Here is a 15,925-nt window from a genome sequence, read left to right on the forward strand (position 1 = left end):
AAACTAAGGTTTTATTACTGTTATTATATTTAAATCAGCTCCAAGTTACACACATGTTAATATATTTTAATAAAGTTTGCCTGTTAAACATAATATCAACTACATGTTTTTTATTTGGTGGGGGAGGCAGGCAGTGTCCCAATGCTGAGACCAAACCTACGCCCTTGGCTCCATGGGTTTCCAAGTGGTGTTGTTTTCTGAAACATATCTCTCAATCTGAGAATGTAATTCATGATAAAAGAGCATTGATGATCTTCTTGTTTCAGAAGGAAGTCATTCTGTTATATCATTGAATAATCTGAAAGTCAGTTGCTTCATGAACTGTCGTTGTAGCCTTTTGTTCAACCTTGTTTCAAGCATGGAAGACCATGTTGAAAATTACTTAAACATGTTATTATTTTCTTTTTAAACATCACTCCTGTACCAAAAAAAATTACAATAATAAATCCACATTCAATCGACTTAAGAATTCACAATGTTTTTTGGAAAGTTTTTGGGCCACACCCGATTTTTTCAACTCTGTGTTTTTCTGCTGTTGATTTTAAATAGCTCTACTTCCACATTAGCATTTAATGAAGTGAAGAGCATAACACTTGTGAAGAAAAAGTCCCTTAAGATCTTTTGAAAGTACGGGAATACTTAGAAAGGAAGAACAATTCCGGTTGAACAATTTAATGCTTGTTTTGGCACAGTCGGACGCGTTTTGAACTCATGCCTGTGAGGGAAGGGAAGAAGCCCTGCAACACTATTCAGCATGCAGGCCATGTATGCAAACGTTCCTTCATTTGACTCTTTGCTTTAGGACCTAATCCTTAACAGTTTCTCTTTGTTTGGCCTTGCATCAACTCTCACTCAGAGTTACTTGATTGCTTTTCTTTCATTTTCCACTGGGCCATTTCCATAAATTGGAGGCTAGTTTTTACTATAGTTCAAGACATAATTCAAGACATTCGGCATGCCGTCTTCACAAGTATGAGCGTCATAGACGAAATCACTAGATATGGTCTGTATTTTAAACCCATCCTGTCAGGAGAAAATAAAATCCACACCTGTTTCAGTGTCATACAGGGACCTTCCCGCACAAATAGACATCATTGTTGGACTTTAAGTGAACCCAGGCTTAAATGTGACAGAGAGGACACTTGTCCATTGTGCTCACCTTGGATTGCTGCCATTGCCAGGCAGATGACGGAAATCTCTCTTTTTCCTCCTGTCTCTCTCACCTGTTAAAAGTGGTTGCAGCCGCTGATGCAACATAGACTGCAGGAATTGTCTTTCACTGCCCACCTCTGGCTAAACTGAGGAAGGACGAGTGAGGTGGCTTTTTACAGCAAAGCCCCAAATCAACCAAATAGCTCTCTCTTGTGGTGCTTTCAAGCCACCGCGTTAATGTCCAAACAAATGTACTGCTTCCTTTTCTGGCTCTGAGGTGCAAAGCATTGATATAATAAAATGGAGTGTCTCTGGACTAAGTTCCCTCAAATCCCATTGTGCTTTCCCTCACGTTGTTTTTTTTTTCTGATTGTTTATGCTCTGCTTTTTTTCCGTGTTGTTGTGCCATGTATTTCTCCCATATTTGAATAGACAAAAGCACAAACAAACACTCAGCCATCAAAATAACATTCTTTATGTTTGAGTCATATCTTCCACAGATACAAAAATGTACATTTAGAAAACATATACAACAGGCGCAGTGAACTGCAATAACCACAGAATGTATTGTACAAAAAGGCACATGCTTTAGAGTCACTAATCCTCTGAAAACCTAACAGTTTTATTGACGTCATCTTTCCTACAATAATTGCCATGTGGCTGGAACGTTGGAGTCAATGTGCTGGTCAAGAAACATGTGACCAGACGCAGGAAATGTTAGTGAAGAACATAATGTGTGTCAAAAATCCGCCTGTTCACTGTGTGTCACCGGTTTCACATTTATCTCGTTTCTCTGTGTAGTTGTCCACACTTAAAGCTTCATCAGTGTCTTTGCTGATGGTTTCTGGTCGGTCAGTATCACACCGATTGCCCTCAAGACTGACATCTTTTTGAATCAGATCTGCATGCACTTCCGTTTCGTCAGGGGGGGTGTTGTTCATCATGATTATCAGAATCTGTGCGTTTTGTGTTGTCACTTTTGTGATTATCAGGTAACTGACTGGGCCTGTGACAGTCAGTGTCAAAGTCTTTCAAATCTGTTTGATTCTGCTGAGTTTGTAAAGTGTCAGTGGAGCTGCTGGAGTCTGAGATCTGCTCCTTGGCTGTATCAAAGGACTCGGTCAAAATACTATCACTGTACGACTGACTGCCGATGATTTCTGTCTCGGTCTCAAAGGCGTCCACAAGAGGGCTATCTGCATCAAGATTAATGTGACTATCTCCAATAATAGTGTCTGTACATATATCCTCTGTGTCTCCGTGAATTATACCAGTTCTTGGAAGCAAGTTATCTTCACATTTTTCCTTTTCAGGTGAAGTGAAAGTCTTCAGCAAACTTTCCGTACGCTCCATATCAGCACCAGGGTCTGGCAGCTCTGTGTCTGTATCCTTCATGTTCTCCTCTCCAAAAGCAGCACCTTCCTCTCCAGCCAGAACTCTCTTCAGACTCCGGGCTCTGTCTCTGTATTCTCGGCACAGCTGAGCATCGGGCATGTGGTTGCCGTGGATCTCTGCCAGCTTCATGTACACCACATACAGAGCCTCGGGGTTAGTTTGGTCCTCCAGGGCCGCTGCCAGAGCCAAATGGAAGTAGCCCACTGCGTCAAAAGAATCCTGGGGAGTGGACAGAGGAGAGGTCTCATTTTAATTAAATATATAATTATTTTAATCGTATTTGTCGGCTGGATTTTGATTGGCGTCATATACTGTTAAAAGGATACCAGATAAAGGCTGCTGTTACTCTGCAAACATCCAAAGCCTCTTCTATTAAGACCCTGGCTGGCTATACTTTCACTTGTAGCCAGAGGAACTTTCGGTTAAATGTTGTCAGTATGTTATTATTGTGATAAAACAATTGCTTATATTTGAGGAATGACCTTAGTTTTTGACAAATAAGTCAACAAAGTCTTGTTTTAAAAATGTATTCATTCATTGTTTTTCGCATGTCATTTTACACGAAGAAAATAAAGCCACTTCAAAACATCACCATTGGGCTGAAAATATGTAAAGTTCTTCACAAATATGTTAAAATATATCAAATAAATCAAACTTAACAACTAAGTACGGAAAACACGTCACAAACATCACTAACGTTGCTCTAAATTATTCCGAATAATGTTTATTTCAGAAACTGGTTTTATTATGTTTGCTCATGCAAATGCAAACACAGCAATATAGTGGGCTCCTGTACCTTCAGTTTGTGTAGAGTGAGATTGCCCAGTCTGCAGTACACCTTGGTGTAGTAGCGAGCCTCCATGGGCTCCTGCAGGCCGGGCGGACAGAGGGAGAGTGACTTGAGGTAGTAGTTCTCTGCCAACTCGTACTGCTGCTGGTTGTAGTAGACTGTAGCCAGCCGGTGGTAGGCTGTCCTCTCATTCACATGCACACCTGAGGAAAAGCAACGATGGTCTGTGTTAACAAAGTCGTTTTACATCGTCGACACGAGGCACAGATTCTTAGCCACGCTTGACCTCTTGTCTACCTGTTTTTCCAGCGATCTCAACAGCCAGTGTTGCGTACTGCAGAGCCTCTTCCTGCTCTCCCTGGTTCATTAACAGCTCTGTCAGTTTACTCAACAAACGGAACTCTGAATGGATGTCCTTGATGCTCCGTGCAAATGGCAGACCGCCATCCTGCAACCAAACACAGAGGATTTGCGTCAAATGAGATCAGCGGTTCCACCGATTTAAAAGAAAAACATATAATGCAATCAAAATAAATTGTATCATGGGGAAATACTGCACCATGACATTGCAGATTTGTGTTGCACCCTCTTACCCTGTAGAAAGGCACTGAAGCCATTCGGTTCCTGGAGCCTTTAAAGTAGACGTCTCCTGCCTCCTCGTAGATGCTCATGGCGAAGTGATGATCATTCATTCTCAGGGCTGTCTTTACTGCCGCCTGTTTATCAAATCACATTGTCGATCAAAATTGATTGAACGTTACAATATCAAACGAAACGATTTTTAGGGACGTGTTGCGTTTACACACTTACAAGAGCAAAAGAAAAATCAGTGACGGGGAAAAATGTTCAGCTCACCTGCAGGTACATGTCAGCTAGTTCGTCCTCGTGGATGAGGTAATAGATGCGTCCCACCTGCAGCCAGGTCTCTGACTCTTCCTCTCTCTTGCCCAAATCAATAGAAATCCTCAGGCTCTGCTTGGTGTAGTCCAGAGATTTACGAGATGATCTGCAAACAGGAATTGAGACGGTAAAGAGACGGAAGACGGAAAATTGTGGGAAAAAATTGAGAATACGAGCGATGGGGAAGAAGAGGCAGAAAGTCAACCTTTCAGTGTTGAGTGAGAGGTAGAGGCTGCTGAGGATTTCCAGATACTCTCCCTCCAGTCTCTTGTCCTTCAGCTCTCTGCACACCGACACACAGTGCTCATAGTAGACGATACTCTGGCTGTACAGCAGCATGTCAGCATACACACGACTCAGCACCTTGGCCACCACCATCCGACCTTTAAATACAGCGAGTAGGTTAGCTGCCGCTGCTGACACTAAATACACCGATACGTATGTGACACTGAATAAGAACTCAAGTTTGACCTTTACTACACAATTGACACAGCTGATACGATGAGCCAACTTTAGCTTATCACAGATAAATTTAGATGGAAGAAATCACAGGACATACATTATGTATTTGGGATTGTTTTGAAACAGTTTTGCCCTTACATAATGTGTCCACCAGGGTTAATACAAAGTTTAGTTTTTAACAGTAAAATGTCTCTCTTTTAGCAAGACAAATGTATAAGCAAATATGTTCCTTATTGTTTTGTTAAAGTCACAAAAATAAATATCAACCTCAGTGATTCAAAAGTCATCCTCAAGGTCATCCTCTTATGTAATCGGCCTAAAAGGAGTGAACATCTACGCAAATATATATTTTATAGTAATTAAAAGGAATAGTTCAGTATTTTGGGAAATAACTTATTTGCTTTCAGGGAATAATTCACAACAACAGTTGTTTTTGTCTTGTGTGCATTCACACAGAACGTGAATATTACCCGGTGGAATAAAACAAAATGCACCTCTTATAAAGGCATCAAACGATCAAGTTGTGTGGAACGTACATCTTCAAAATGTATAGTGTACAACAACACGGAGGCTCCTCAGACTGAACAAAGGCAGCAAACTTTTAATACATCTTTAAACCTAAACGAAGGAAACCTTTCACAATTAAATCCCAACTTTTGGCAAGAAAGTGAACAGGGTCAAAATGTCAAACTATTCCTTTAATATGTTGACTTCTACTCACTGTGTAAGTTTCTGGCATGTAGTGCAATAAGTAGCCCCATTTCATAACAGGCCCTGCTGTCCAGACTCTTCCTCCTGTCTTTGTAGCTCCGCCCCAGCCAAAGGTAGGTCTGAACGTGCTCCTCGTCGATGGGGCTTTCCCAGAGCTCCATAAAAAGACGCAGGGATCTGGGAAGGCAACCACCAGCACAATAAATACCTCTTTATAAACCTTTTCTACATTTGTTGAGTTCCCTGGGGAGAAACAAAAACACTGAAGTCTGACCTGACCAAGAAGCGTTCTGCCAACAAAGGCGCCCCCACATCCAATGCCAGGCAGCCCAGGTTGGCCAGTGCCAGGGCCTGGTTCCTCTGGTTTCCACTTTCCCTTGAGATCACCAAGGCAGAGTGGAGATGCCGGCCTGCCTCTGGGATGCAACCCTTCTGCCTCAGACACAGAGCCAAGAGGTTGTGGATCACCCCTCGCTGCGTGGGACTGTCTGTGCCCTGGAGAGATTACCCATGATATTCATATAGGGAAACTGACATTTTAAACCAAGTGTTTCTACAACATTCATCCAGGTTAATCGACTTGTTTGCCCTACCTGGAGTGATGTGAGCAGTGGCTGCAGGACACTCTGGGCCCTCTCAGCCTCACCCGTCAACACCAGCAGCCACCCAAGCAGCACAGAGGCCTCAAAGCCCTCCTCCTCGTTGATGTGGCCTCCTGTCTCCACAGCTTGTTGAGCACAAAGCACCGCCTTATCGAGGGCGTCGTACTGCAGGTAGACTGAGGCCAAGCCCTGACACAGGTCCCTCTGGGTCTTCAAGTCCTCCCCTTGCTCTGCTATAAGCAGGGCCTGCTGAAGGTAAATCACAATCTGGGCAGGAAGCAGGGAGGTGCCTTCCTTCCAGCACGGGTTCAGGCGAACAGAGTTCCTGATAAACAACTCAATCCTCTGGAAAGCGTCGTGAAGTGAGTGGTCCTGCCTCGAATCCAGGCTCAGAGAGGCCAGCGCTAAGTAAGGCATGTATTTACGATTATAGAGCCGGCTCAAGAGCCAGTTGAGGTCCAAAGGAACTAAGGGACGCCCCTCGGCGGCAGAGAGCGTCGCCGAGAGGAACTGTAGTCGCTCAACAAAGGGGAGGGCGTCATCGGTTTTCCTGCGAAGCAGGAAGAGGCTGGAGAGGAGGTAGCAGACGCGAGCCTCCAGGTGTTTGTCCCCCATCACCACCGATCTCCTCAGGAGCAGCTGCAGCAGTTCAACCTCGTCCGTGGAGGTGAAGGTGTGGCAGGGGAGACAGAGGAGCAGGGCACTGGCCTTCTCCAGGGTCTGGGGCAGCTTGTCCGTCATACGCTGCTTCAGGTAGACAGCGGTGAGGTTTGTGTAGAGAGCGACGAGGAGCGGCGTGTCAGAGAAACTGTCCACGCGAACACTGAGAGCCTCCTCATAGTACACACGGGCCTGAGGATATATATATATATATATATGAATATACAGATGATAATGTTCTGTATTTTGTGGGTTTCTTTAAGGAGGAATGAAGTATAATGATATATCCACTACACACATATATCAATGCTAGAAAAGAAGCACAAACCTGGGAGAGCTTTAGCTTCCGGGCACAGAGTCTTCCCAGGAGGAAGCATGCCCGTCGATGGGCCCAGTCCAAGCCCATCCTCTTGGCTCTCTCCCGGACACTCTCTAGGTGCCCCAATAGCTCATCCTCAGTCTTACCACTGAAGGTCACCCACAGGAAGGAATACTGCAGGTCATACAGCGGCAGGAAGTCCTCCTAGAACAAAGAAACAAAAGAATTAAGAAGAGCGGCCTCTTGACTGGCTGCATGTGTTGGGTAAAAAGAGGTAACGGCACACTAATGAAAACATTAATTTACATATGACAGCCAAATGCTATTAGTCATCAGAATTGTGTTGATGAGCTGACAACTGACATGACCACATGATTTGTTAAACTAGTTTTTTGTTTTATACACCACATGATTTGTTAAACTAGTTTTTTGTTTTATACATGACGAGAGAAGTAACAAGCCAGTAGGAAGCTGCTGTATTTGTGTACACAGGTACATTGTTTATGTATTTACTTCTGACTAGTTCCATGTCTCATCATGCAATAAAGCAACACAGAGAGACTATTTACTTCCTTTTTTTGCTATTTTACCATCAGGTTTAGACTGTTTTATAGACCTGAACCTTGACATTGCTTCTATTAGCTGCCACAGGCATAAAATAGAAAACAAGACAGAAACAAGAACGCCTGCTGTCTGTTACTTTGCTTCTGTGCTTGGCCCTGCCATACATTCATCAGTGAATAAGACCTGCAGACCTGGAAGTGTTCATGGTTGAGCAGGGTCAGTGTGGGGTCACTGAACTCAGAGTCCTCCCCCTCCAAGCTGTTCTCCTCCAAGAAGAGAGGTGGATCTTCCTGGAACTCATCCATTTCTCTGAACGTGTCTTCCAGAGCAAAGGACAGGCGCTCTCCCTCGCGTGGCAGAGGATTGTGGGACTGATAGAGGGACAGGCGAGGGGAGGAGTAAGAGAGAGAAGTGCGAGGAGAGGAGTTGTAGGGGGGAGTCCCTCCACTTTTCTCCGACATGACGCTCTGACGGGTGCTTGCAGGAACCTTATGATCTGAGAAACAGGACAGATACTGATTTAATTTATATAATACATGAGTTGTTTTAGTTAATTAGGCTTATGAACAGCGGATGTCCACTATAAACTGTAAAGCACTACCATGCTTTGGCCGGTTTCTGATGTACAGGAAGTCCGTCTCATCCAGTCTGTCTGAAAACACACAAGGTAAATCAATACAAGCGTCAACTTTCCAGATGGAGATAGAGATGGAAACATCTTAAGGAAACAAACAGGAGCTGCGGCTCAAACCAAACATGATCAATATGTCAGTTATGGCACCTGACTAAAAGGTAGAGTGGTTCCTTTACCTAGCCTGTACACAGAGCTGATGTCGGACGAGAAGAGTCTCTCCAGCAGGCCGCTGTCACTTGGCTCAGCGCTGCAGAGGTTGACCTGAGCGAGGCTGGCCCTCTCCTCCTCAGTCAGAAAGACTAACCGTCTGTCTCTGTGTGAGGGGAACAAAGGCAGCATTATTACTTCTGCTGTCTGCGCAGCCTCCTCACCCCCTCCAGACTACAGATACACTAAACAGGATTTCATAAAAGATTAGCACAAGACTATAAACAAGAGGAAACTCATGCTGATTTAAGATAAGGTGCTTTGAATGACGCACAACATCATCTGACCAGTAAATGTAAGCCGCGCCAAGCATTATACAATTAAAGTGAATGGGTCATCTTACAGGGGTATGGTGTCCAGAGGCTTGATATGGGCCTTGTGGATGAAACCAGTGTGGCCTGTGGAAGAGTGCGTTGCTATGAACACATCCAGGCCTCGGACTAGTAGACCCCGGATCTCCACAATGTCACCTTGACTCAGCGGAAGTTCATCTGGGCCCACTGGACTGTAGTCGACCACCGCTACACAGGAACCGGTCACTGAGGGATTGGATGAGGAGAACAGGGTGAGGACGAGCAGCAGGCTTGAGAGGTTTTGAAGAACAGTGTCTGTATATGTATTTTTTTATATTCTGCAAAGAGTTGTGAGGATATAAAACAATTAAGTTAGGATGCTTTTCACAAGTGCATACAGGTCGGCGCTACTACTATATGCATAAACAAATTACTATTGATCCAAAGTGGCTGTGCACTGCTTTGTATTCCGGTAAATAGGAAGTGGGTTTGATATTATCCTCTGTCTTCCTAAACAGTAAAATTGCTGACTTCACAAACACAATACAAAACTTAAACGTACATTCACCGAACAAATAGCTATTGCAACTCTTTTATTATTGCTCCCATTTTCCCCTAAATACTTCTTCTATGCACAGAAAAGTTGTATTTCTCTCAAACTTTTAATCGATCCACCTGACAGGTGTGGGACATCAAGATGCTGATCCAACAGGTGTGCGCTGCCATGCCGAATGACACACTGCAACATCTGTGACAATGTGTTGAGCAATAAAACTTGCACATTGTGGGAGTGGTCTTTTAATGTGACAGGCCCATTGCACACCTGTGTGATAATCACTGTGATTAATCAACGACTTGATGTTCCACACCTGTCAGGTGAATGGACTGGAAGCATTCACTAACACTGATTTTTAACTAAAATAAGTCTTTTTGTGAGCAGAGAAAAAGTCTTAAATCTTTTTTTTCAACTCCTGAAAAATGGGAGCTTTTTTTCTTATTGTTTATTGTTGTTTTTTTGTAAATTACACTACACATTTATACTGGCCACAATGTATTTCCTGAACTCTATTTGATTTCTTACAACAGAAATCCAGGAATGAAACAACTGCTGATTGTAGCATTCACTTATACATATGTATCATCAGACCGCGTGCAGACACACAACAGGCTTTCATAAGTTGGCCTGAGTTTAAATAAGTAGTGAAATTCCTCGCACAAATACCACTGGCCACTTGGGGGCAAAACGTTGTAAAGACAACATTTACATTGTGTCGCTCTATAAATGCTGTGTGTTCCCAAACAGTTGCCTTTTTACACAGCAGAAATTAAGCAACATTAGCATTCATTTGGTGTCATGTTTGTGTCCACCTGACAAATTTAAGTCCAATATTGGCTCCTCATTTAGCTCTAATTTGGTTTTCTGAACGTCCTGAGGGAAATATCCGACTCCAAAGGCTCCAGTATCTTCATCAGCTGGTCTCTAACTTTGTCTGAGTACAGGAGGGGTTTTAAAGCTTTTTCATTGAAGTATCTGCACCTGAGTCCAGTATGTATGTTAGTGTAACACACTGTGCAGTATGTTTTATGTGTGAACATGTGTTTTATGCAGAATATGTTTACCGATAGCATGTTCAAATGCTTCCTTTTCTGCTGGTGAGCATCCAGCATTGCCCGGGTAGTTCCTCAGAAACCACCTGACCAAACAGGAAGTACAGTTTAACTCGTGTCCAACGTCTGCATTGCTGTTTTACTCATTCAGCCAAAAGCCTCGACAAGAGAACAAGTTAATCACACTGTTCCTGACATTGTAAATGTAGGCATTCGTAACGAGAAGTCATTTGAGGAACACAGAATGACTCACTGATAGAAGGGGTATGGCAGCGGTTGCATGGCGTTGACTGGCACCAGGCCGTGGCTTCCTGTGGAGAGCATGGTGCCCTCCCACATGCTGTCCTGCCCTGTGTCCTTCACCATCAGCAAATCATTCTTTTTGAACGACAGCTGCTCTTCGTCGTCCTCATCCTGATCACTTCTTGTGAACAGCGCCTTAGCGAAGAAGGAGCCTGCGGAAGAGAACGAGAATCCAGACACATGACCGGTCAGTCGGTGTTTTAGTGTCGATAAAAGTTACCACACTTGAGTTGAAAAATCAGCAAAAGTGCTACAGCTCACAGTGTGCCCTCGTTCAGTCACTAGCAAATGATGGATGTTTTATATCCTCCCCCTATTAAGTTAATGTAATTCTCAACACTATTTGCCAGCTCTGCAGTTTTATTGTACATTTCCGTAAAGCTTTTTGCCTTGGGGAAATATTCAGGAGACCAGGCAGGAGGAAATCAATATACATTCTTAGGGAGTAGTATAATGGTTATGCTGGAGCACAACAATGACTTAGTTTATAATGCGTCAAAGATATTTAGCAAACTGCTACATTTTATGTCCCGCTTCATCTTAATTCATGTGTATTAAACTAAAAGAGCAATTGTGGCCATTAATAGAAATCATCATAATTCTTACTTAAGATTGGCTCTACACAGTGAGGCACAGAAGATAACAAAGAGTCCATTGCTATAATTTGTCCAAAGTCATGTGTGGCAGTATATTCCTGAGGCTTTCATTGTGTTAATTGGGGTCAGTGAAAATGGATTTAAAATAATTGGATCAAATGGCAGCCAAAGTTGGTTAATACATAAGTAAAGTGACAAGATTCAAGAGGCTTTTGACAAAAAATACTTCAAATACTCTGAGGGTTTTCACAGAGATAATTTAATAGCCAAGATAGGCAAAATATATGGTTCAGTTTAGAGCACAAGTTAAACTACCAAAGTGTAAGTTTTAGCAAAATGATTTTATTCCTCAAACTCTTGTTGTTTGCTTTAATAATACAACTGTTCACAAAACGCTGACTGAGCTTCCATAAAGTGCCACAGCACGACATTACTCACCCTCCTGGAGTAACAGTCCCAGGTAGAGGGTGGCCAGTCGTTCCTCGTCCACAGTGACGTTGATCTGCAGGTCACTGAGCAGCTCTGTGTCCAGCCAGAAGGACTGATCACACAGGAAGTTCTCCAAGCAGCGAGCCACGTAACCTGGAGACAGAGCACATGCAACTCATCTACAAATGCTACTGATGTTATCTAAGCTGCTATCACTGCAGGCTCACCAACAAGACCTTTTGATGATACTAAGTAGCACAATACGTGCATACAGAGGGGGGAGGTAAAGCAAAGTTGCATTTGTGTGTTTGTGAAGCACCTGAAAACAGTGTTTCAATTCTTCTCTAACATCAGTTTTTTTTATCTTCTTGTTTATTACTCAAAGCCTCAATCAGTCGGCTTCTTTATGGACCGTGTGGGTGTGATTTGTTCGCATGTGAGTGATTGTGGCCTAGCAACATAACGAAACAATGCCACGACTGCCATAGGATTCTGACATAAACGTTTCCTAAATCCTTATTGGTGCCAAACGTGCATCACCTTTTCCGACCAAACAAACAAAATGATGTGTTAATGTCGGACCTGATTGAGAAAACAGGGCCTTTGGGATATTAAAGGGTCATATCTGCTTACCTAATGCTATGTAAGTAGAAAACTTCCAGACTTCCTCCACAGTCTTGAACGTGAGTACGAAGCTATCCTTCTCAGCGTGGACAGACACCAGACGTGCGGACAAGTCCTGCAGAAACAAAGTCTTGTGTTTCCATAACAGAATCCATTTCTATTAAGTGCACAACACATATACGACAAGATGTATCATATTGCATCATATGGACTCTGATCATATCATAATGCACCTTTGTCTTCGTTATGAGAAGGTCCAGAGTAGTACATTAATGCCTCGGTGATGTCTGCCTTGTCAGCTCTAACTGTCACTCACTTTAAAGAGCTGGATGACGTCCTGGCTGTTGCTCTCCACCACTCGGAGTCGGGTGCGCAGCGCCTCCTGTAGGGTCCGGTCCGGCTCCTCGCTGGAGCGCCTCCGCCCGGTGAACGACAACTCAATTTCTAGGCAAAAGACAAGAGGAGTGTTGTGGTTAATCACTTTTAGATGAGAAGGTTTCTTATCGTAGAATAGTATGGAATACAGACAAATCCATTGTAAATAGGCTTAGAACACATTTTGTATCATCAGGGAACGAGAGAGAGGATTTATCATCTGCCAGAATTAACAGAATAAACAAATAATGTCTTTATCATGATGTTTCTAATTTATCACACATTGTTCCGCCTGAAGTCACTGAGTAAAATGGAAAATATCTTGGGAGAGACAAAACTTTCAAGAGTTCATTAAAGATTTTCCATAAGAGCTCATATTCCAGCGTAATGCTCTGAGAGTTATTCACCGGGGGAATAACAAAGCTATTAGGCCTCTTACTGGACTCTGTGTGGCCATTTAAATCCATTTGAGAGGAAGAACCTGGGGGAATGTGATGGATGCAGCTGAACTGCTGAGTAAGTAGAACATTAGTAGGGAAATATGCCTCATCAGTATGTATACATACAACGCATGGGAAAAGCTTCCGCGTATAACATGTAACCGGCTCAAACTGGCTAATGTAAAAGCTAGAACTGAAGTAGAAACATACAAGGAGTCATTACATGTACCTGATGGGAATTTATCTCCCAGTGACATAGTACTTCCTCTTAAGGCCTCTTTGTTCTTCCAGTAGTTGTCAGGCTCCACCCCTCCTTCACCTGACTCCACCACTGGACCGTCGTCCTCCTCACCTGCACCTGAAAGAGAAAAACAAGGTCAGGAGAAAAGCTGCTGGGTCCAGTGTCAGTTCTGCCAGTGTAGCCTCAACAGCATATTGTTTTTAGGGTGTGATAAAGGCGGGCGTATAGTAAGTAGAAACTTTATTTTTATCAAATGGGCTGCTCAAAGTAAACTGCAATTACAATGTATGCCCCACACTGTAACGGCGATTTCACAGGAAATGTCACCAGATGACACAAGATGGCGATCCCTATTTTGTTATTTAACTAAACACATCAGCATGTTGTCATGTGGTACAGTATAGTTGAAGCCATGAATTAGAGCACTGGTTCATAACCTGGGAGAGGCAAGTTTATTTGTGCACCACTTTCTTCCACAACTGCAACTAAAAGTGTTTTACATTGTGCATTAAATGAAAAGAACTGAATGAAAAACAGTATGCTAATAGCAGCCTTTTAAAAGTTATGAAGAGAGACACAGATACAGGATAGGAGGGCAAGATGTTTCATGGTGAGGATTGGAGCTTCGGTCAAAGGCAGTGCAGAATATATCAGTCTTCAATTTGGATGCAAGTCTAATATTCACTTGGTGTTTGTTCCAGCTACTGAACTAAATTCTGACTCTCCATGTTGAGTTTAAACAATCAGCATCCTGATGACCCGAGAGGCCGTAACATATATGGTAAAAGAGAAGTGTCTTAATATTACATTGGCTAAACTGTCAATTTAGGTCAATTTTGTCAAGATAGCATTCATACTAAAGTACTTATAGTGGCAGAAAGTAGATGTTTCAGCCACTTATCCATTACTCTAAGTGTTTAACTTTACCGAACTTTAAGATAAGAATCCCAGACTTAGTGTAGTAGTAAGTTATCTTTATCTCAACACATTAACAGGATCTGAATATAATAGCTGCTGTTGAAGTATAGTGGTGATGCGGGGTTTCCCTGGTTTGTTCCATTGTGCAGGGAGGATGTCCCAAACACTTCCTCTGTGTTTGTGTCCGCACAGGCAGCGGCACGGATCAAATGAGCCTCACGTTCTTGCTTGATCTCCGAACTAATGCAAGATAGATTGATTAAGATGTCCAGTACCCACTAGTCTACCTTGAGTCATGATGTCATTTCCTGAGAAGTGTTCATTTGCTCCCCCAAGAGCATACGGCGGTTCCCTCCAAAGAGCATCCAGCTCAGCAGGAGAGATGTCTGTAAAAAGGGAAACGAATCATTTTATGGACCTGAACGTGAAAAAAAAGGAAGAAGATTGATTCCATTGTCAGGTCTGTATGGTAAATATGTAGCTGGCCTAAAGAAAAAAATGGGAATTGTGTAAAACAGCTAGTTTAGCTCTGTCTAAACAAAAAAAACAACAGGCCTACAGCAGAACCTCTTTGGCTCACAAATGAACACCGTATACTATGGAAACCAAAGTGTAAAAACAACAATTCTGTATTTTCCAGGAGTTATGTGCGGGACTATTTCTTGGTTGGGATCAGTCGCCAAGCAACCAGCGGAGGAGACTCCAGGAGGTTCCTGCTCCTGGCCAAGAAATAGACAAATGAGCGGCCGTAAAACAAAAAACAGATTGTCATTTTTATGCTTTGTCTTTTTTTACTGATTAAACAAACAAAAAGAGTGATAATGATAATGGAGGTGGAGGTGCTTGTGTTGCAGGTCTGCAGCTGTTTATATTGGAAATGACAAGTTTCAAGCCTTTGGTTAGTGTGAGGGGTTGTCTGGGTTTGAGGGAAGTGTGGGGGGGACAATGATGTTGAACAAACACAGCCACACATCTGCAGTGACATCAGGAAAACCTCCAGACTCACACAGCTGACTCCTCCACTTTTAAGTCAGCGCGGTCACATTGTTGTCAGACATACACTCACACACCATTTAACATAAAAAAAGAAACCGAAGGGGAACCAAAATAAAGTTATCATTTTGAATTCAAATGCGGCGTTTCTTCTGTTTCCACATGCTTTGTCAGTGCAAGAACACAGCAGAACAGTGTTATCTTGAGGCAAAGCATTCACAACAAGACAATGGGGCCATAACTTAGTAACACAATGCAACATGACATTAGGCCGAAGAGGACAACAGCCTATTCTTTCCCGTCCCACAACACAGAGCACAGTTAGCACCAGCAGGGCTGCTGGAGTCGACACGAGCACAGTCATGCTGCTACAGTACAGAAAACGCGCCATGCCCGTTTTACCTTCTTGGCTAAGTGTGTCACCCATGTTGTGTATAGAGAGCTATGTGCTCCTGTCTATCTGAATGTAGCCGTTCGGCTCATGACGGCACAGCAGCAGCGCAGAGAGCGTGCTGGGACAGACCTGTGAAGGAGGAGAGGCAGACTTTGAGGAACGGTCCACAGCAGCAGGAGTTGAGCAGCGGTCTGCAGCAACAAGACGCCATCTGTCCCAGGAGCTGGCAGCTCCCAGAGATCAATGCCATCAGATCGCCTCCCCACCAACCACCCCCTTTAACAACAACTCTCTTCCTCTCTGTTGGACAAGCCC

The 15,925-nt window shown here is 43.3% G+C and overlaps 1 protein-coding gene across 1 annotated transcript; it reads right to left on the reverse strand.

Annotated features, from left to right (window-relative positions):
* Window positions 1–1,611: 1,611 nt before the first annotated feature.
* sh3tc2 (SH3 domain and tetratricopeptide repeats 2) lies at window positions 1,612–15,676 on the reverse strand. Its single transcript, XM_079228563.1, has 22 exons — window positions 15,619–15,676; window positions 14,511–14,609; window positions 13,294–13,422; window positions 12,566–12,693; window positions 12,259–12,364; window positions 11,635–11,778; window positions 10,551–10,752; window positions 10,310–10,383; window positions 8,740–8,935; window positions 8,366–8,502; window positions 8,157–8,207; window positions 7,747–8,051; window positions 7,001–7,195; window positions 6,004–6,864; window positions 5,685–5,905; window positions 5,421–5,587; window positions 4,443–4,620; window positions 4,193–4,343; window positions 3,931–4,053; window positions 3,635–3,785; window positions 3,344–3,540; window positions 1,612–2,766 (listed from the first exon to the last, which is right to left on the reverse strand). Exons 1-22 carry the CDS (start codon window positions 15,641–15,643, stop codon window positions 2,074–2,076), a joined length of 4,533 nt encoding a protein of 1,510 aa, XP_079084689.1. The 5' UTR covers window positions 15,644–15,676; the 3' UTR covers window positions 1,612–2,073.
* Window positions 15,677–15,925: the final 249 nt, after the last annotated feature.

Source organism: Taurulus bubalis (genome assembly GCF_910589615.1).
Source record: "Taurulus bubalis genome assembly, chromosome: 13".
Lineage (NCBI taxonomy): Eukaryota > Metazoa > Chordata > Actinopteri > Perciformes > Cottidae > Taurulus > Taurulus bubalis.